At 46.0% G+C, this 22,959-nt stretch overlaps 1 protein-coding gene across 5 annotated transcripts in view; it reads left to right on the top strand.

The window, feature by feature from the left end:
- The window catches only part of HGH1 (HGH1 homolog), a 93,455-nt gene extending 70,730 nt beyond the window's left edge, over nt 1-22,725 (top strand). For all 5 annotated transcript variants that reach the window (XM_069221047.1, XM_069221048.1, XM_069221045.1 and 2 more), the window contains 4 exons: nt 5,160-5,258; nt 14,509-14,600; nt 16,401-16,523; nt 21,824-22,725. In XM_069221047.1, the coding sequence (XP_069077148.1) occupies nt 5,160-5,258; nt 14,509-14,600; nt 16,401-16,523; nt 21,824-22,036 (527 nt within the window). In that variant the 3' untranslated portion in view covers nt 22,037-22,725. The remainder of the gene's footprint in view (nt 1-5,159; nt 5,259-14,508; nt 14,601-16,400; nt 16,524-21,823) is intronic.
- The last annotated feature ends 234 nt before the right edge of the window (nt 22,726-22,959 follow it).

Raw genomic sequence — 22,959 nt, 5'->3', positions numbered from 1 at the left:
CTTGATTTCTGTTATTGAGATAAAACAGTGCAATTTCTTATAGAAAGTAATGCAGTCCTGGGGAGGAAAAGTAACAACACAATTAGCAGGTAAGTACTCGACTTACGATCCCAGTCTTTAGGGGTTAAGGTGTCCACAGGGCAAAGTTTAGGATGACACCAAGGATGCACCACTTGCAACATGGGATTGGGAAGGTGCAGAGTTCAAAGTTGGTGTTGGGCACCCAGTGTAATACTATGGAGACAGGGGGCACTTAGAAGAAAACAGCTTGCAGGTGAGTACCCGCGACTTCAAGGCACAGACCTGGGGGGTTAGATCATCACGGGGGAGGCTAGGAAAGGGCACAGGTCAGCACCAAACACACACCTTCAGCGGCACAGGGGCAGCCGGGAGCAGGGTGCAAACACAGCATTGGGTGTCCAATGCTTTTCATTGAGGGAAATTGGGGGTCACAAAGATGCTGTAAGCGTGGTCCAGGGAGTCAACTGAAGAAAACCAACTGTTGAGCAGGTAAGTCAAGAGCCCACTGTATGTTGAGGGACCGTCGGTTGGGTTACCCAAGGCCAGGGGTTTGCGGTTGCAGGGGTACCTTTAGGTGTCAGGAAATCTTCACCGGAGATTTCCAGCCCACTGGATGTTGATGGACCATCAGTTGGGTTACTCAATTGTACATGCTTCCTTTGCCTCTGGCGCCTCACTCATATCTGGCATGCCTGTCATCCACTGGGAATTTGCAGAGCTGGAACTGTTAAATAACAAAAGGTCTACCTTCCACTTTTACCCTTGACGTGACCCATATCCTGCTTGAGGGACCATCATAAAGTCTGCAACCACTGCCTCTCCGCCAATCATGTCAAGACTTCTATGAAACCTTCCTTGCCTTCAACTGCAAAAAAGTGAAGTTACCAGAGAGGAAATGAAGGAGGGCCAGTCACAAAAAGCAAAGGCACCCTTAGCAGAAATACCAGAGCCGAAGATATGGCAGGCGGAGAGGAAGAGGAGCTGGACCTTCTTGGTGGGGCAAGGAGAAAAGAGCCCAGAAGCCCTCTTTTCCAATGCTTCTGACATCGAGGAGTAGGTCAAGTTCCATATGTCGGGTCAAGGCCAAGGACCAAGTATACATCTCCCGCTTCTAATACACCTCTGGATCAGCTGTGAGCTGCAAAGCGCACATAGATGGAAGCAGAGCACCTGAAGGATCTTTGCATCAAGCCCTGAGTTGTGCTGCAAAGAGCACTAACCTTTGGCTATCACACCTCCAGTAGGTATGGCCTGAACTTGTGCACCTGCAAAAACCTCGTCTAAGAGCACTGAACCGCACCATTCTTCCTTTCCTTTTAGGCTTTGGCAGATATGCAGTCACATGTAATATAATGCACCCTGACGTAGGGCTGTAAGGCCTGCTGTAGGGGTGACTTACATATATTGCATGCAGTGTTTAGGGGACATAACTGACAAGCTGTGTGCCATGTTGTGTTTTCACTTTAGCTGCACCAAGACATGCAGCCTGTGATGGCAGTCTGCATGTGCTAGGTGAGATGTCTGAGGGTGGCACAATAAATGCAGCAGCCCTCGGGGGACTCTTTTGTACCCATTCCCTAGGTACCAGGTGTACCATTTAGTAGGCACTTATGGGGGAGGGATGGGTAAAGGTATTGCCAATTGGGGAACAATAGCACAGTTTCAAGGAAAGAGATCCGGCACTGGGGACCTGGTTAGCAGAAACGCAGTGCACTTTCAGTCAAAATTGCATCGAATACTAAACAAAAAGTGGGGGGTGACCATGTTAAAAAAGAGGCACTTTCCTACATACTCTGTTCCCACCACTACTACCCATACCTTTTTCCCCAGTACTACCACCACACTCTCCTCCACCTGAGTCACACAACACTGTCTTGGACCCAGGCATCCGCCACTACCCATAGGACCCCTTTAATGAGTCCTTTAGGCACTAGGAGGAAGATGACTGCTGGGAACTCTGTGGTGGAACCCCAAGTCGACCCTGATCTAGAGCCCTCCCCTGCCTAGCCATTGCCATCAGGTGGTACTGCTACATACAAAGGGCTGCATAGCAATCAAGTAAAACTGCACACAGTGGAGAAGGACTACCTAGTTGAAAACCTCTCTCAGACAGAGCTTGCAGTCTGTGACCCCTGCATGCTAAAGGGAATGATCACTCCTGGCTCGGACAACTTCAAGGAGCCAGTGAAAGTCAGGATGGCTACTCCCCTTGTGGAGAAAAAATATAAGCATTCCCCAGAGGATCCCGCTTATGTTTGTGGACAAATTGTCCCTGACTCCTTAGTTGTGCACACTACCCATAAAAGGCCTTCTGCACAGGCCACAGGAGGTGCCCCTCCACCTGACAAGGAGCCTAAGCAAATTAAAAGCACAGGAAAGTGGGTAGTGCTTGAGGCAGCCATACACTGACACATTGCCAAATCAGTGGCCCTCCTCTGCATGTACGGCCAGTACCGCTGAGATGAAATCGTGGAGTGTAATGCGGTTATCAGAGGCCCTTTGTAAAAGACTACAAAAGTTGGTTGCTGAGGAGAAGACCGTCAACAATGCCTATATTAGGCATGGGCAGTATTCGAGTTTTACTCCACGGAGTTACCCGAAAACTTCTCCAAATTCCGTGAATGGCGAAATTTCAGCTTTTCCAGTGCTGTAAAATCAACACGAATAGCATCGCCCGTCATGCCAGAGGGCGCTGCTGCTTCCCGCCGCTTGAGTGGATTTTCAGCTTGAGCGGCAGCTTTCTCGGTGTGAACGTTGTGACCTGCCACGACCACTCCCATTGAGAAATCGGACAGGAGGTGTTCTAGCACCTGTAAATTGAGCTAGGGGATGCAAATTCTGACTTGCCAACTTAACATTGGCATGCCGCACGCGAAAAAAACCCTGCCACACAACAGTTGGTGGAGTTTTGTTGGAATTGCATGTTCTGAGCGGAATGCAGAGTGGGCAAAACTCCGCCAACGGAGCAGAATCTTGTGCCCACCCCTAGCCAATATAAGATATGCTGTTAACACAGTGGATACGACTATAAGGATGCTTTATGGTCACGCTACATGACACCATCCTGCTGATACAGGAAGGCAATTTAAAGTCAGCGCTGGATCTGAAAGATGTGTACTTTCATATCCCGATCTGCCCAGTACATCAGAAATAGCTTTGGTTTGTGGTAAGTGGACAACACTACCAGTTCAGGGTGTTTGTTAGCTTTTGGATGCACTACAGCTTTAAGGGTGTTTACAAAGTAACTAGTGGTTGTAGCAGAGCACCTGCACAGAAAGGCCATACATTTCATTCCTTTTTTAGATGACTGGCTGATCAAGAGAAGCAGCAGATGACAATGCTTAGCATCCCCTACTTCACAGCCTATGATTGACCAGTGCGAAAAATTGCATTTTCAGATGTAGCTTATTGAGATGTTCCTCAGCTCAGTTCTAAATACAGTGACAATCACTACATACTCCAACCAACAGAGGGTGATGGCATTCCAGCAGTTACTACCTCTTTTTTAGATACACCATTGCATTACTGTTCGAACAGTCATAAAATTGTTGAGGGTGATGGCTACATGGATAGCAGTTTTAGTAAGCCAGGTTGCAGATGTGCCTGTACAAGAATGCCTCTTGAGGCAGGCGGCACAGCCATGGCCAAGTACATCTGCTTTGGTAGAACAGCAACAATCTATTGCTTGACAAGTTCTCTCTAGATTCGATGACTGTAACCATGGATGCCTCTTTCATAGCGTGGGGACCTCACCACCTCAACCCCACACAACCAGGAGTGTCACTTAACTACTTGGAACTTCAAGCCATCAGACTAGCACTCTTCCCATTTCTGTGGGAAATAAACAGAAGCACATATAGACAGACAACATGTCAGCCATGTTCTACATCCAGAAGCAGGGTTGGGCCCACTGACCCCAGCTTTCTACACTACCTCACTAGATTTGGAATGTAACCCACAACAACAGTCACCTGTTGGTGGGGCATTTGCTATGAGTGGAAAATTACTTTGTGGACCTGCTGTGCAGGACTCATCAATAAGTCCATAAGTGGGAACTCCTCCCACAAGTCTTTCACAAGTACTTTCACTGGCAAAAAACTCCATACTCCATCAGTAGACCTGGTCGCCACTCCCGAAAATGTAAAATGCTAATACTTTGCCCTGAGGTACCCGACCCACACAACTCAGGAATCCTCCTTTTGAAGCGCCTACACGTAGTTACTTTCAGTTATTGTCTTGGAAAGTGGCTCCATTGAGCTGCCAGTTTATTTTCCACAACCAGACTCTCTAGCAGAAAGGGCCCTTCACACTCTGTATGCCAACATAGCGCTTAAATAATACATTGATAGAACTAAGCCCTTTAGAAAGTCTAGCCAGCTTTTAGTAGCCTTTGTTAACCCGACATGGACAGTACCATTTTTAAAACTGCCATTGCCAAGTCGATAGTTAAGTGCATCCAACCCCATGTTGCAGGTGGCCAACCAGCACCTGCTGCGTATGGCCTTCATTGCAGGCCCTGCACCCGGCCCCCGCCAGTCACATACTTTTTAACAGTTAGGGATCTGACATGACAAACATAACTTTTTTTTTCTATTTTTATCCAGTCGAGGTGGTTCTAACAAAAACAATTATTCTAAACTTTTATTTTTTTCTGGAAATGTTCTTTTTGGGGATATTTACTAAAATAGCAAAGCATGGCATCAGATCTTGGGTACAAAGATTGTTTTGCTGGCGGCTCCGCGGACAGCCCCTGGTTATCATGAGCTGCAGCAGTTTGCTCGCTCACAGATTATTTTCGAAGACTGAATACGATGCAAGGCTAAAGTTGAATATAAAGAGAGGGTGGGAGTGTGATGTTGGGTGGCAAGGACTTGTGCTGGAACAGGATCACCATTACAGGCGAACTTTAGTGTCTTTTAGACTTTTAACTGTTAGGTGATGAAATGACATACAAACAAACGAAATGTCACTTTAACCTTTGTTTCAGTGAATATTTATTCAAAGTACAATTTAATATATGCGTAAGTGTCTGCGAGGTACCTTGCCACGATGTAAAAGTAATGAAAACCACCCTCACACTATTTACCTCCGATGTAACAACTGCGAAGTAACCTGCTCGTATTTGATTTTCTCGACAGCTTGCCATGAATGGTTGCTTAGTGATGCTGTGGACCTTCTTCCTTTCCTGTTGCTACCGATGGCTGGTCCAGAGGAGTTTTCAGAAGAGGAAATGGACAGTAAGGAGGCATGGGCTAGAAAACCTTTCACTTTCACTAAAACTAAACAGACCTGTTTAAATGTATTTCAAGCACTTCATCCTCGCCAAGTAGAACCTGCAGTACAAAGGCACTCCTAGGGCCGGTGTCCATTCTGTGGTCCTTTATAGTGGTGGATGTACAGGGAGAGGTCCCACATGTTGGAACTTTTGCTTCTTTTATCCATGTTTATGGGTCTCGGGTCTTAAACATTAGCAAAAACTTAACCGTTTTCTCCAATTACTCGGCTTGTACTTATCGTGTAAGACCAAAGGTTAAACATCAGGGATAGCTTTAAAATGACACAATAAATGGGTAATGGGTTCCGCAATGTATATTCAAACCTTTTCTCAGGATTGGCAAGGCTCATGAGCTTATGTCGGAAGCATCTGAAGCGTTCAGGTTGGAGGTAGTAAGAGCTCATAAATCAGCACCGGTGCGACTGCCTGTTTTTATCAATGTGTTGGATTCACATGCTTCAGATTAGAGACTGTAGAGTTTGTGATTACACATCTCATGGATTTCCTCATTAAATATTGGGGGCATTGGATATGTTCCGATATATACATTAGTCTTGTTGTTCACATTTTACGTAGGTCCGCGCACCATAGATCATAAAGATATCCTTCAAATCACAGATTGTGAGGGTGCACACAATAGACGTTAGCATTCCTGCTGATAGCAAGTAGTTCTGAAACATACACTGTAAGAATGAGTCTTTTCACTTTGAGGATGAAGCGGCCTCAAGAACATCGAGTGAATCAGTGGTGATCCTATATTTTACAGTTGGTTCATCTAGCAATGATTTCTGTACAAGTGGAACACAGCTTTGATTTTATGGCTTCTCGCTCCCTTTGCAGGACCATGGAAGAGGTTGAATAAACGGCTGGAGTTTGGTAGTTGGGTTCGTTACTTTGTCAATAGTTGACTAGTCTTGAAGTGTGAAGGCGTCAACAAGGGCCCTCTCTTACATGCAGAGGATCACATCCTTCAGTTTGGCTCAGATGAGCCACCTTTCCACTACTATCAACCTGACCTTGCTGGAGAGGGAGAAAATAATTCTCTCCTAAGCTGGTTGCAAGTAATGGGCATATGTTTCGGTATTTTAGCACTTGGTTTAATTTGGCAAACATCCATCATAAACAAACTTATACCACCTATGCCCATAGACTGACCTCTCCGATTGTACGTGGCCTCCTACAAGTAATTTAGCATAACATCGCAATACCAAAATACTTTAATACACCTCTATGTTGGCATGGATCTGGAACATATAAGGAATAATTAAGGGGTGCTTTACAACTGAATTAGCAGGACCTACTTACAGACCTGAAATGGGTGTTGTTGGCAGCTGTCATTGGTCCGTATATAAAGAGTTGTCTTTGGGCTAGTTATGTTGTAATCTCCAGTCAGTGTAGTTTTAAGAGGCACTTTCCAACTGGATAACTGGGACTTGTTTCAAGACTTGAGATGGATTGGGGTGGTGAGTTCATATTGGGATTTTTGTTTTGGCTGATTGTTTGGTGATCTTTTACCAGAGTGTTTTTAAGAGTTGTTTCTGACTAGACGGGAGTCTGGTTATCCAGCAGACAATGGGCTGTGCTGGATCATCTATGGGGGCTTAGAGGTGTGGCCACTGTGTTTCAATATCTTGTTCACAAAACATTCAGATTTGTTTTCTAACAGTTCTTTCAACATATAATTTACTCTATGGTCGGATTGCTGTAGGAATGTGGGTTTCTGCCATTGGGAAGGTATCGGACAGTATTGGATGCTATCTAAGGTTTCATCCTCATTTTACTCTGCTATGAACTCATTTTATGGACTAAGGGCCAGATACCCATTTTGCATTTGCAGTCCGTGTGAATCGGTAAAATTGACCATTTGTGAATGCAAAATATCATTTCGAGATGTATGAAAGGCATAGGCGGTGCAATTTTAGGGAAACACAATCTTTTGTGATTCTCTAAATAGGAAATTGCAAATAGGGATTTCCTATTTGCGATTCCCTAAGAACATTTAACAAGCATTTCCTAAATGGGCATTTAGGAAATGCTATTACCATCCGCTCCAAGCTGATGCTAACCATGTGCAATTTTAAAAAGTATGTTAAAATGCATTTTTAAAAGTGCCATGTAGTGTATATATGCCCCTAGGGCATGTGTGTGCTTTACATATGCACAGTTTATTTTAGGGGTGCATCAAAAGAGCCTTAGGCCCCTAGGCACCCTGGGTTTTGCATTTCCTAATTTGTGATTCCCTAATAGGGAATCGCAAATTAGGAAATGCAAACCATTCGCACCGATGGGCCTCCAGGCCCATAGGAACGAATAGTCGCAATCCCTAATAGCGATTCCCTAACAGTGATTGCAATTCTGTACGAATCGCTCCTAGGGACTCGCTATTTAGTTGCATACCATTTTGCATTACCTAAAAAGCGATTTCTTAAAATTCGCTATTTAGGGAAAGCAGAATGGGATTTTTATACATCTGGCCCTTTGGCTGTCAAATTTGAGGAAGTGATTTTGCTGCAAGTTGATGTTCCTTAAAGAAAGGCAATGTTCTTACTCAACTTGGTGGTTCAGCGACACTGAAGAGATGAAAAAATGAGTCAACTGTGCCAGGTTCAAGTAGTATCCATAACGTTACGACAGGTACCCCAGACAACTGATAAAGAGTGGGACAGGGTCAAACTAGCAAACAGAAAAATTAACCCACCTCTTAAAATTTCCAACAAAATCCTGAATAAAATATAATCAACGTTGAGCAGAAAGATTTTTTTTATATACAAACATGAAAAATCAAATTATATGCAAAAGAAGATAGAACGTTTTATTATTGTTAATCAAAAATATCTACTATATAAATATATATTCGAGCGCTTTTGAATCAAAAAATTGAAAAATCTGTCTCTACCTTCATTCATACCCAATTACACCTCACTTACCCATCAATAAAAAATAAGTTAAAAAAACAAGTATTTGCAATGCAATAGGTCTGTGTGTTATTCTAAGTGACAGTTATCAGATGGATGGACGTGAATAAAGATTGATTCTATGGATGGAAAATCTCTCTCTGTACATTTTATAAGCCATGGACAATATGTTTGTGCCCTGAGGAAGGTGTGTGACCTTTCTGATGGATCTGACTGTGGATTCCTCACCTAAAGAATTATCCCCCGCGCGCCAGCTTCGGCGAAAATTTTCTTCTAGCTCTGCACGTCGACGATGACGTCACAATTGCCCGACTCCACGCGACGCCGCATGACGTCATCCAGGCAATAAGAAGCCCTCGTTGACGTGCAGACATCAGTTCCCTTTTTTCTGTGCCTTCGAGTAACGGTTTTTCTTCGAGGCTAACAGGGAGCTACAGTTGCACTTCGGTGTTACTATGTCTCAGCTGAGAAAATCTGGCTTTAAACCTTGTAACCTGTGTGGGGGTCGGATGTCGGTCACAGACCCCCATGAAAATTGTTTGTGGTGCCTTAGTTCCGACCATGAGGTCAACGCATGAATCCTAAGGCACTTAAGGAGAGAGAGGCGAAGTTATTTCTGGCCCGTTCCAAGAAAAGGAAGGAAAGGCGTCATCGCAGAGAGTCTTCTTCGAAGACTCATCGACGCCACGGGGACTCTGTGTCATAACGAGTCTCTGCGCCGATCGAGCAGGGGCCGATCCAGATCTCCGTCAGCTCAGCGCCAACCGACGTGGGAGGTTAGCCCGACCGTCACACCTCCGCCTCCAACGACTCCGGCATCTCCGATTTCACCTTTGTTGGTGTTTGAAGTCGAGCCTCATCAGGAGCCGGCGGCTTCTCCGGGGCAGGAGATGCCTGGTCCATCATCAGCCTCTATTCCGGCGCAGGTTTCACAGACTTATTCGGCTTTTCCGGCGCCGGGTATGGATCCCGCTGCATTTTTAAATGCAGTGTTCAATATCTTTTCCACCATGGCACCTGGTGGAGGGCATGCGGGTCCGTCAGGCCGTTTGGCTTTTAACTTGGGTACTTCGGCTCCTTACAAGCCGACACCCTTTATGCCCTTTCTTCCTTCTGGAGCCTCTTCAGCGCCGATGCCTTTGCCGTCGCCCAGAAGACCTGTGACGCCGACGATGTCTGCTGTCCCGGCGCTGATGGATTCACCACGGATCCAGTCTACAGTGAAGTTGCCTGTGGCGCTGGAGGGTCCGGTGTCGGATGGATCCGAGGAGTGGCGCCGGCGAAGATCTTCGGCGTCGGCCGACGCCTTATCGACGCGGGACTCAAATCCAGACTCCCATCCAAGAGATTAGCTTTATGGCTCCTGGAAGAAGAGGAATACAGCAGACAACATTTGGAGGAAGGTGAGATCTTGGAGCCTTCGGGTGATTTCCAAGGCTTGGACACAGCAAGTGGCATTGACACTTCCCCTGAATGGGATTTGGCTTCCCCAGGGGAGTATACTGAGGAAGCTGCATCATTTCATGTGGTAGTAAGGAAGGCTGCAGACTTTTTGGACCTTCCTCTTCCTGCTGCAGAGGTGAAAACAAACCTTCTGACTGAAGTGCTGCATCCGGCGTCGGCGGTGGCAGAGCCTCTCTTGCCCTTCAATGAGGCTCTTTTGGACCCCATTAAAGATATCTGGAAGAAGCCAGTGACTTCAGCAGCCGTCAACAGGGCGGTAGCGAGACACTATCGTGCGGCTCCAGGTGACCCGGACTTTCTCTCCAAACATCCAACTCCGGAGAGTTTGGTTGTTCAGGCATCGTGCTCCTCCCGGTCAGCTCCTGGTTCGTTCCCCGGGACCCCTGCGGACAGGGAGTCTAAGAAAACGGACCAGGCAGCAAAGAAGGCCTTTTCTTCATGCAGCATGGCCTTGAAGTCGACCAATGCGACTTGCATTTTGAGGCGTTATATTAATGCCCTTATGGGGAGGCTAAGGGTCATCCTGGATTGCCACAGGAGGTGTTGCATCTATTAACGGACACTCAGGCGGCGGCGACCCAGGTGATTCAATCTGGGTTGGACACCTCGGATTCCGTGGCAAGAGCTATGGATACATCCAGAGTAGAGTACGAACTAGAGCGGCCACCCAGCAGCACTCTGCCTCTTCCTCAGGAGGGGTGCAGCAGGGAAAGCAGCCTTAGTCCTCCACCATTCCCTGCTCACGTGTCTCCGGTAGGGGGGAGACTTGCCCGATTTCTTCCCATGTGGGAGTTTATAACATCAGACTCCTGGGTCATCGACATCGTGAAGAAGGGGTATGCTCTTCTCTTTCGGGAATTCCCTCCTACCTTCCCTCCCCGTCCCTCCTTCTGTTCGGGCGACCATCTTCTGTTATTGCAGCAGGAGGTGATGTCCCTGTTGTCGAAAAACGCAGTGGAGTTGGTTCCCGAGCGGGAGAGGGGTCAGGGCTGTTATTCAAGGTACTTCCTGATCCCCAAAAAAGGATGGTCGGTTGAGGCCAATCCTGTACCTGAGGACTTTGAATTGGTTCCTCAAACAGGAAAAGTTCAAAATGCTGACCCTGTCACAGGTTCTTTTGGCATTGAACGAAGGAGATTGGATGGTGTTTGTCGAGTTGCAGGATGCGTACTTCCATATTCCGATCCTCAAGTCGCACAGGAAGTATCTCCGGTTGGTAGTGGGGAGCAGCATTATCAGTTTTGTGGTCCTCCCGTTTGGTCTTACTTCAGCACTTCGAGTCTTCACAAAGGTGATGGCGGTGGTTGCGGCAGAGCTCAGAAGAAGGGGGATAGTGGTATTTCCCTATCTGGACAATTGGTTGATCAAAGCCAAGTCCCCAGAGCTCGTGCAGCGTCACCGGCAGTCAACAACTCAGTTGTTGTTTGACCTGGGTTTTTCAATCAATGTGCCCAAATCTCACCTGGAGCCCTCTCAACACCTCCTGTTCATAGGGGCAGTACTGGACACAACATTGAATCGGGCCTTTCCTCCGCCCCAGCAGGTTCAGTACATTCAGGCGTTGATTCCAATGTTTCGGAGAGGTAGTTCCAGTCCTCAAGGTCCTTCATCTGCTTGGTCCGTTTGCTTCTTGCATACTGCTGGTCACTCATGCACGCTGGCACATGAGGGCTCTTCAGTGGTGCGTCCGCAGGCAGTGGTTTCAGCACAAAGGAGATCTTGAGGATTCAATCAGGATCTCCAGAGACACTGCTGTGGCTCTTCAATGGTGGGCTGCGGTCGGCAACCTGTCGCAAGGAAGGCCGTTCTCGCTGCCTCCGCCAGTGGCCACAGTTGTAACGGATGCTTCCATTCTAGGGTGGGGAGCTCATCTGGGGGACCTGGAGATCAAAGGCCTTTGGTCTCCAGTGGAACAGAGGTTTCACATCAATCGGTTGGAATTGCGGGCAGTACGTCTGGCTCTCAAGGCCTTTCTTCCTTTCCTTCGCGGTCGGTCGGTTCAGGTCCTGACAGACAACACTACCGCGATGTGGTATATAAACAAGCAGGGAAGAGTGGGGTCGTATCTTCTCTGCAGAGAAGCTCTTCGACCCTGGTCCTGGCTTCAGTACCAAGAGATTTGCTTGGTAGCAAATCATTTGGCCAGGGTTCTGAATGCATGTGCGGATGTTCTTAGTCGACGCATCTCGGTGGACCACGAGTGGCGTCTTCATCCGGATCTGGTGTTTTACATCTTCCAGATGTGGGGGTGTCCGCAGATAGATCTGCTTGCTACTCAGAAGAACGCGCAGTGCCCGTTGTTTTGCAGCCTCCAGTATCCGGTGCAAGGAGCTTTGGGGGGACACGTTTCAGATGTCCTGGAAGGGTCAGTTGCTTTACGTGTTTCCTCCCATACCCCTGATTCCTCGAGTTCTGAGGAAGATCCGTCAAGACCGGGCCCAGTTCATTTTGATAGCCCCGGATTGGCCAAGAAGGGTGTGGTATTCGGACCTTCTCCAACTCTGTCCGTGCCCTCCGCTCTGTCTCCCTTACAGGGTAGACCTCCTCTCGCAGTCGCTGGGGAAGATTCCACACCCCCACCTCCAGAATCTGCACCTTCATGCCTGGAGATTGAATGGGGCAATCTGAGTGCTTTTTCTCTCCCGCCGGAAGTGGTGGATGTTATTTTATCGGCCAGTGGTCACTCGACCAAATCGATCTATGCAAGCAGGTGGGCCAGATTTGTAGGTTGGTGTGGAGAGAACCAAATTAATCTCTTAAAGGCTCACTTGTCTGACATATTATTATTTGCTCTTTTCTTGGCACAGAAGGGTTGTGCAGTTGCCACAGTTAAGGGCTATTTATCAGCGCTGTCGGCTTTTCTGTGCCTCCCAGACCAACCCTCCTTGTTTAAATCACCACTTGTTTTGAGGTTCATTAAGGGTCTCACTAATAGGTTTCCGCCCACTCCGTTTGTTATGCCACAGTGGGATCTTAATTTAGTATTGACATTTCTGATGGGATCGCCATTTGAGCCGATGCACTCTTGTTCTTTGCATTTGCTGGTCCTAAAGACTGTATTCCTTGTAGCCATAACATCGGCCAGAAGAGTGAGTGAGCTCCAGGCTCTTAGTGTAAAGTCTCCATACCTTTCCTTCTTTAGAGACAATGTGGTGTTAAGGACCAAGGCGGCTTTGCTCCCGAAGGTTGTTACATCCTTTCATTTGGGGCAGTCTATTACTCTCTCTTCCTTTTACCCTCCGCCTCATCCATCCAAGGAGGAAGAGAGGCTCCACCGATTGGATCCACGAAGAGCATTGAGCTTCTTTGTCGACAGGACAAGGGAGTTCAGGCAAGACGATCAGCTCTTCGTTGGATACGTGGGGAAGAGGAAAGGCAGAGCAGTCCACAAGAGAACGCTGTCCAGGTGGGTCATTCTCTGTATCAAACTTTGTTATTCCTTAGCAAAGAAAGAACCACTTGTGGGGCTTCAAGCTCATTCCACCAGAGCTAAGGCTGCTTCATCGGCCTTGGCTAGGGGTGTTCCTGTGGTAGTACAGCTTTGGGACTCTATTCTTTAGGTGAGGAATCCACAGGTAGGTGTATCCATCAGAAGAATAAGTTACTTACCTTCGGTAACGCCTTTTCTGGTGGATACCTGTTGCCTGGCTGGTCTTACCACGAAATCCGTGGGTGAGCACTGTTTTCTTGTATATTTGTATATAATTAGGTCATGTATATAATGATGGCATGTATATATGTATTTCTTTCTCTATTTTATATATTTCAAGGAACCATGGTTGAATTTGACTATGTATATATGTTTCCATATGAAGGTGCTGTTGCCGTTAGTTTCTTTTTATTTTTATTGTAATAAATGTTGCGGTTTCACTTTACTTGATGAGATTATATTCTCTTCAAGGTCAATGTTCACCTGTTCGCCTCAAAGGCACGTAAAAAATTGTGATAACTGACGTCTGCACGTCGACGAGGGCTTCTTATTGCCTGGATGATGTCATATGGCGTTGCGTGGAGTCGGGCAATTGTGACGTCATCGTCGACGTGCTGAGCTAGAAGAAAATTTCCGTCGAAGCTGGCACGTGGGGGAAAATTCTCTAGGTGAGGAATCCACAGGTAGTTAATATATCCACCAGAAAAGGCGTTACCGAAGGTAAGAAACTTATTCCTTAGCCACTTTACACCGAAACGTACGTCGGCACGTTTGGTCATAAGGAGGAACCTGGAATTTCCTGGACTGTGAATTTAATTACTGGATAGCTAGAATCTACATAGTAAAGGAACATATAAGGAGCAAAATTGTAATAAGAACTTTTCAAGGAATATTTTGAATTGGAGATGCATCACAATTTACCTTATATATAAATGATTTGATGGACTTCAGTGTCTCCTCCTAAGAAATATTAGTTGACGTGCATTATTTATTTGTCTTTTTTTTAACTTATTTTTTTATTGATTTGAGTGAGGTGTAATTGGGTATGAATGAAGGTAGAGAGAGATTTTTCCATTTTTTTATTCAAGAGCGCTCTAATATATATTTATATAGTAGATATTTTTGATTAACATTAATAAAACTTTGTCGTCTTTTGCATATGATTTGATTTTTCATGTTTGTATATAAAAAATATTTCTGCTCAACGTTGATTATATTTTTTTCATTTTTGTTGTAACCTTTGTAGGAGGTGGGTTAATTTTTCTGTTTTCAAGTAGTATCCACATCATTGCACTGGATTCTTAATGTGTTTTACGAGTGAGCGATTGGAATTCAAAGTCCAGTTGTTTTGGAATCTTGTATTCATTGATAGCCACTTACCACAAGCTTTGTTTCTTATCCAGAGCTTCCGCTAGACTTACAGTACCTGCCAGAAGACAAGAAAAGGGAGAAGGACCCCGATATCCGCAAGATGCTGATCGAAGCTGTGATGCTGGTATGTGCATTTCTGTCCTGTGCTCCTGCTGCTGTAGCATGGACCATCTGTGTAATAGTTGATGGAGCGCTGAGGTCCCATGTGACTCGGCACTGCCAGATCCTGTGTGCTCCCACTCCGCTTGTGCTTGACATTGACATATGTACCTAATAGGGTCATGTGCCTTTCCCTGATGCAACCTTCAGCCAAATCTACCCTGATAATCTTGAAAGTGGATTTATTTTAAAGGGTTAAACATCTCCACTTCCTCAAACCTGTATCAGCGATTTGAAAGACATTTGTATATTTAGTTAGCTGAAGCCAGGTCACCAAACATTCTGAAAATAGATGTTTTAGGTCAAAATATAATAACTTATTTTTGAAGGGGCTAACACCAGTTTCTTTTAGTTTTCACTGCTGATAAGCGGTGTTGTGATTACTCTGTTCCCACTAGCGATGAACCTTGGTCCCAGAAGAGAATATTGTGAACATTGCTCTTTTGAAAACCTAGGCTTCAGAGCAGAGTAGGTTGGATATGGGACAGCCAGAGATAGCTTGAGTCTTTGCAGAGTCCTCAGTTGGTTTCGTAGTTGCAGGTCCACTTAGAGGAAAGTGCAGCAAGCCAGTAGAAATCCATTGGCGTCATTTTGTAGTCCAGTAGAGCTCAGAAGGCAGCCTAAAGGTACGCGAGTTGTACCACTTCCACCACAGGTGGAGATTCCATCTCCTCCGCATCACACTCCTTTTTGAAATCCACCACCTCAGAATCAGACTTCTTATTCCAACACAGTGCTCATATGAACGCCAGGAGCCACTTCACGGGCAAAATGTCCACGGCGGCCGGTGGCCATGCCGCGGCGACACGGTCGGCCTCCTTTTATGGGTGTGGGTACTCGAAATCTACTGTAAAGCAGGGGTACATCTCCACAGAGCATGAAAAAACAAGAGTGGTGTCAGAGCTGGCAGCCTTCTGTGTACTGGCTAAAGATATTTAAACTGTGATTTGAGAGTTAAGTAATATCTATTTCTAAGAGCACAAAAAGCCCTCATTCAAAAATGAATCCGCACACAGGGGTTTCTGTGGAGGGCTGTCATGATCCATGTGATGGTCTGAACAGGATGCTGGCCGGACACTGCTTTTAATCGCGCCATGGATACAAGAACAGCTGTCCGCGTGGCTCCACCATTGGGTGCAGCACTGTTTCCACCTCTGAATGAGGCAGAGTAGGCAGAGGGAACACCCCATGTTTGTTGGTGGTTGTCCAGGTACCGTCCACCTCTGTGGACCCGAGTAGAGGCGGAGCCGTATCACCAGGTGGCACATTGTTCCAACAGATCACAGGCGGCCCAATATTCCTGTACCCGTCCCTGATCTTAAGGGGGTGGAAATCCCAGTCAGTAAATTTGAGTGCACTGGGACACGAGCAGTCCTGCACCCCTCCCCCCTCCCCCTTCCACAGAATGAATGACTCTCCACAGTCAGATTTAGGTGCAAAGGTATTGCCAGAATTGTTCATTCTGGCCATCCAGTGTCCCTGCATGTAAATCCAGCTCACATGTAACAGAGCCCCCAATCTGGGCCTTGTAATAGTATCGTGGAGCAGTCTGTCTTATTAGAGGTCCAATACCTGCCACCCCTTTATGAAACGGAACAGACGCTGCATAGGTGTAGCCATAGCCACGAATGCCTAATACAGCTTTGAAAATGTTGTTCTCTATAGACTCCAGGTATTTGGCTTTTCCAGGGTTTCTGGGGAATAGTCTGTTGTGAAGTCGTTCTAAGCATTGACCTGTTTGGACTGTTTGGTTGCTCTTTTGCAGCTCACATCTACTAAGAGAGGGAGGCACCTGGTGAAGGAGAAGGGCACATACCTGATCATGAGGGAGTTCCACAAGTGGGAGAAGGAGCCAGATGTGCTTGCAGCCTGCGAGAAGCTGATCCAGGTAAATGTGTCCACACCTTTCTCCCCATCCTCGTCTTTCTTCCACTTGATCTATCCATGGTTGCTTGGGAGCTAGTGCTTTGCCTTGGATGCAAACGCAGTGTAGGCATTTCTCCATTCCCTCTGCATCCACTCATAGAACCCCCTTTCTTCGTCCACCCAGCTTTGCAGAGCGTGAAACAAGCTACCTCTTGGTCCATCCTAGGAAACAAGGCAGGTCATCCTCCGCCTTGAAGTATGGAGTTTAGTCACCTGAAGTTAGAATTACTGCGGTGCATCAAGGAGTGAGGGTTGTGTTAATCCAACATACTCGCTACTGTACCAAATTCTTAATAAACCTCATGGAATGGCTCAGTGAAGCAAGGCAATAAAAACCTCAGTCAGAAAGGACTCAGTTCCTGAATTAATACCGCATTTTCCGGTCCTCTGAGCTCTTTCTGATATTTGGACTTCCTGTACAAGCGTGCCAAGACGGATTGACCTGAGCCAGCCTACCCACATGGCTCTTCCAAGTTCCCAAAGATGGTATAATCATGCCAACCTGTTTCTGAGCTACATACCTCTTCCTTTCCTGGTACTCGGAAGCAGAATCGCCCTGGTGGGTACAGTCCGACATGCTGCAGTGCAGTGCTTAAAGGACCTTTGTTCACAGTTTGATGTTGATGGTACAAGGCCTTTCCTTGGGGTCCTGGCACAGTCACTGAGTTCTGAACATTGGAGGAGGTAGAAGCACACCCACACCCTTGCATATTAAATAATACACAATAAAATCTGGATCTCCGGCCACTGGTACACGTTTTAAGAGTCACCAGATACAGTCAGTATTCATACAAGAAATTTGAAAGTGTTACATCTTTGTACGATTACAATTCCAGCCTCTGTATAGCATCCATGTGCTAGGCACCATGGGCTCATACCCATTCACAACCAGAATATGCAGTTTGTACACCAGCTGCCTTCCAAATGGTTCTGCAGTGTGCACTGCGACCTATGGACAAATAGGTCGCTTCATATATTGTCCAGTAGCAGGAGGTTAAATGGCACACCAACCTAAAATTAATCAAGTCACACAGCCTCCTGTGATTGCTGAGAGTGCAGGCAGGAGGCCTGCAGACCTCAGTCCCTACATTGGCACTCCCAGATGGGAAATATACTTTTTTTTAAACAGATGTTAGTTCAACGGTCAGACGCGTGTTTTAAAAAATGCTTCTGGTTTCTGAAGATGTCGAGAAGAGGAGGTAGGGTGGCCCGGACACGATTCCCAAAAGACACAGGGACAGCTTCCTCTCTGTGGATCATGTATCTCTCTAAATCAGGGGTCAGAAACCATTGACAGCAGTCACCTCTTAACCTGGTAAGAGCTAGCAGTAGTCGCCCTGTGACTTATGGTGCAATGTTGGTCTACGCTCTTTCATCAGTGCGCCCCCCTGGAGGAGGGATATAGAGTTGGTTGGAAAAGGCATTCCGTATCTTCCCAGGCTTACAGGAGACATATGTCTCAACAAATGCAAAACTCTCATTTTTGGAATACAGTCTGTTGTTGGATTGATTGATTGATTGATGGTTGGTATTTCTGCCACCATTCTGTTCCTTCGGTGGAGGCAATTCCGCTTATGGATTCTGACATTAACACATCTTTCAGAAACTGAAGGAATTTCCTTTACCAGCCAACGCAACATCAAGGTCCCAGTCAGTGGAATTCCAACCTGCTCTCCAGTGCCACTGAAAATACTTCACGACCATTGTCCAGAAGTAGCTTGAGAAATCCCTGCTCCCTGCCTGACAGGCTCCAGTGCCAGTCACTCTACAGAGAGGAAACAACTGGACTGATACCTACAAAATGTCACAGAACAGGTATTGTCTCTCCACACATATAGCCCCTTGTGCTCTGATTCTGGTTAAATATATTACTTAATAACCTCTGCATTCTGATAAAAACAAAGAATAAAGCAAACACGCAGCAGTGCAGAGAGTAGAGTGCTATTTATTACAAATCTTCAAGGAGGGGAGGAGCAGAATCACCTACTCTAAGGGTACTTACACCTCTCATGCGTCGTGGCCCGCACTCATCGGTGTGTGAGATACTCTGCATGTGTGCTTATCTACTATAAATGGCTTTTCAATTTCAATGTATAGGATAACTTCTGAAAAACACATTCATTTTATTCACACTATTCTGTTGAGCAGCCACAAATCCGTTGTTTTGTATTGTAACATTAATATAGCGCTTAGTGCCCTTATGTGGGGAGCTTATCCTGCATACATGGCTCGCACACAACACGCAATGTAGAGTGCATGGTTGGAAGGGAGATGTCTTTGTTTCGATCCTAAATGCGCAATGTTTCACTGTGGTGCGGTTATCGGGTTATGGAGCACATCGCTTAGCAGTGTGATGGATGAAGAAGCGTGAGAGACGCCTTCAGCTCATGGTCTCCATTAAGATGGCAGCTTTGATCACTTCTGCAGTTTTCTCATTGGCATTTCATGGTATTAATTATTACACAGTCCAGAGAGCGGGTTACAGCACACGGTTCTTCGTTCTGAGATTTTTGTTTAGTTCATGGTTAATATCGGGCGTATGTTGGAGGGAGTGGTGGTCAGGAGATCTGCTGGGATGCTCCTCCATATAGTCATTCTTTATAGGATTGTCATTACCAAATGTTAATAAGCGGCCATCTGTAATTAGTTGGGGCCCACAATGATGGACTAAATTAGAGTCTGGTGGTGGCCAGCAGTATGAGACGTCTCTCCTCAGTTATTCTATGCCTGTTCAGTTCATGATGGGTGGTTTGCTGCTGTGGACCTAAACTACTCTTTTAAAGACATGATCTGCTGAGGTTCAATTTTACGTGACTGTAAGAGGGCCAAGCAGTATAAGGGAATTATTATGCAGCCTATTTGAACTACATTTAGCTGTATGGCCACTGAGTAAAGTAGCATTGGTGTTAGTGAGGGCCTGCAGGGTTATCTATGAGTTGACTTAAGTATATGATACCCTGGCTAGACGCAAGCGAGCCCTTCACATCTTACCCAGACAATAGAAAGTTGTTAGAGCATTTGCTAGCATAAACAGGGTTACTGACCCGGCTGTGCCATATCCGTGGGCAGTAGTTGTACTTGATGGAGATGACTCTTGCTCCAGGATTTGTGCCAGGGTTATGGCTGGGTTTATCAGCTGGGAAACATCCAGGTTACAGTGTACCTTTGTTTTGGCAGAATAGGCGATTCAAAGTGTTTGAGTATGATGTTGACTCCCTCCTGTAGTATGCAGATGGATTTGAAGATGGATGTATCCTTTAACACTTCTAGGAGCCTTACTGAGGCTCTGCCCATTGGGCCCTGTTCTCAGACTCCTAAATCCCTACATGCAAAGGCCTCTGAGGAACCTCCTGACCACGACTGCCTGGGACAAAGGTATTCAACGCCTGGAGAAGTACTGCACCTGCAGCCCTCAGACTCGAAAGACCACCGGTGGCCAGCAGGCGGCCCTCCACCCTATTCAGTCGGTGACTTGCCCAAGAAGCACCCCTGTGCCTTTCCTGCAGCGCCTAAGTGAGCCCCGTAGTCCCCTCGTAGAGTTTCATTGGAAACCTGATGCCCTGTTTGCACTCCGCACTCGGCTGCCCCTGTGCTGCTGAGGGTGTGGGATTGGTGCCTACTTTGGCCCCTCCAGTGCTCCTCTATACCCCCCTGGTGGGTGAAAAAGGCATGCTGTGCAATCAAGACACTGCAGACTTGGTGATAGGCACCCCGACATTCAATAGTCACAAATATGGGCCTGGCACCTATTCGTTTACAAATTACGCACTGACACCAAGCTGCCTACCCGGTAAAACAGAAAAATGTCACCCCAATCAGAACCCCAAAAATATAGTCCGAGAAAATTGTTTGGAAAGGCACAAAGACCACTTAAATCTAAAAGGTTTGGTTTCTGTGTAGTGCATGTACACAAAGGGGCTTCTGTGCGCATATATGCAGACGGAGAAGAGTTGCAGGTTTTCATGCCGGTGCACACAGTTCAGCACTATGGCAAATGTAAAGTTTTTTTATTTTTAACTCCTTTTGAAAAAGTTCAGTAAAGCAAATAGGGGTTACCTCGTATATTCCAGTTTACATTCACAAAGTCCCATCCTGCTTCCTGAAACAATAGTCGGATCAGTCTAGTCTTTTACTCATCTTTCCTTTAAACAGCAGGATAATTCAGCGTCTTCGGTTGCCCAAGGTGATGTTTCCACACTGCCCTCTTCACTAAGATAGTTGCCTCCCTCCCAGGGCAAATTAAACCTCTAAATACTGTGCAATTCGTGTGCAGTCAAGACGCTTGACAATTGCACTGGGCATTAAAAAAGTGATAAACAAATAGGAGCAGCGCAGTACAAGGTTAGCTTCTTTAGTAGAGATGGTACCAGTAAGTATTTCCTCTGAATGAGCTCTGTCTTCCAGCACTGCCTTCAGTTTTCTTGTAGATGTTTCTTTTCCTTGGACGTTTCCCCATCCACTGTGCCAACAAGGCATACCATTCCCCCCTCTTAAAACAAAAAACTTGGCCCCTATACTTCTTACGTTTCCCTACCCAGCCTTGGCGGCGTGGACGCTGATGGGCAGTTTTTGACCGTTTAATTGTACAAAGGGCTTAAGACGCTTTTCATAAGAATTCATTAGTAGACGGTTAGAGTATACATCTGCTGCAGTATTTCTCCAAAGCTTCTTCCTCTGGAAATTCTGTGCATGAGCCAATAATGCAAAATAATGTAAAATAGATACCTATTTATTCTCAACCTAGCCTTTATAACAGCTGTACCTCTGCACACAGTGAATGCACAGTTTTGTTCCAGAAAGGCATCTCCTCTGCTTAATAAAACTGCGCCCTAGATCACCCGGTAGTTGACACCCATATATAAGATAGCATTGAAGGTAGCATAGCTGGCAGAATTAAAGCCTGTCTTTTAAATGTGAGACCCACTGCTGCCGAAAAACCAGAAAAACCTTGCATTATGTAGAACCATCAAAGGAAACAGTACTGTGTATCAATAGATTGTAATTGAATAATACAATGAATTTCATTTAGTAATGTAAGTTCATTTTTGCCTTCTTGTTATGCCATACTGTAACCACTGATTTGCAGTTAATCCTGTGTTCAGGCTTGTAACACTTGTCGCTGTTTGCTGTTGTTCAGCCAAAGACTCATACGTCTTAATACTTCCTCTCTGCAATGACTATCATGTAGTGAAGTGCTCTAGCTAATTAAAGCTCTCTGTTTGACACGAATGTAAAACTCTGGAATCTGTGTCTTTCTAACAGGTGCTGATCGGTGACGAGCCAGAGACGGGGATGGAGAATCTTAACGAGGTGCAGATACCTGACGAGGTGGAAAAAAAGCTTCAGTGCCTTGACATGGACGAGGAGGCTCTTATTAAGGAAAAGCAGCTCCAAGGAGACCAGGAACTTTTGGCAGCAGAACCCTATGAGGAGCCTCCTTCTAGAGAAGAGCCGCAGACCGGTCTGCAGCGGTAACACAACCCCCGCTCTTACTTTAAAGCACTTTGGACAAAGCAAGTAGCAGCTGTGCAAGGAAGAGTAGTTAGAAGCTGGCCCGGGTCCTTGGTCCGGAGAGCATACGGAGACATCCCTTTACAAAGAAAACAACCTAGCCGGGCTGCAGTACTCGCCAACTGACCAGGGACAAAGGAACTGCAACCCCTTGCCTTGGATTGAGAGGGTTGTTGGATGCTAAGAGATTTCTCCAGGGTTATCCACCACAGCATGAATCTTGTACCCTCAACATCCAGTTCCATCATTTACCATCCTCATTCTCTTCTCAGTGACTGTCTGAAGAGCACATGCAACAGTTAAAAATTGTCCAGCTGACAAAAAGAGACTTGTCTTTTGTGCAGTCACTTTCATGAAACTGCTTGGGCCCCCCTGAAGTATGCTGTGACCAATATCATGGCTGCCTTTAATTAAGAACTTTTCAGGAATTTTACCTCATATTGGTTCCATGATGATTACTAGTTGTCACTTTGCTACACATTGCAAGGTCAGCATATTTCCTGCTATATGTTTTCCTTTTACACATGGCCATCTTGTGCCATAAATAACTGGTGTGAGGTGACTATCCTAGTCTTGTCACTTCTCAGAGGAGCCATCGGACAGATAGGAAAATGTGGCAGGTTTGTGACAATAAAGACTTGTTGGTATATAGATTCTTTTTTCAGCATGTTTTCTTATTTCTCTGGTTCTTTATCATGAAGGGAAATCTGATGTGGCCACTTCTGAAAGCAAGGCCACCCAGGATGGAAAACAGCAAATGATGAGAACAAAGTTGATCAGACTTCTTAGGGTTGAGAGTGGGTTTGATTTTTCTTCCAGTTCTCTTCACTTTTTATTATTGCAGGAAGACCAACTGAAGAAAACCAGACGATAAGACAGGACAGCCC

Source organism: Pleurodeles waltl, chromosome 2_2, assembly GCF_031143425.1.
Source record: "Pleurodeles waltl isolate 20211129_DDA chromosome 2_2, aPleWal1.hap1.20221129, whole genome shotgun sequence".
Taxonomy (NCBI): domain Eukaryota; kingdom Metazoa; phylum Chordata; class Amphibia; order Caudata; family Salamandridae; genus Pleurodeles; species Pleurodeles waltl.
This window is presented reverse-complemented; position numbering and strand designations above follow the sequence as displayed.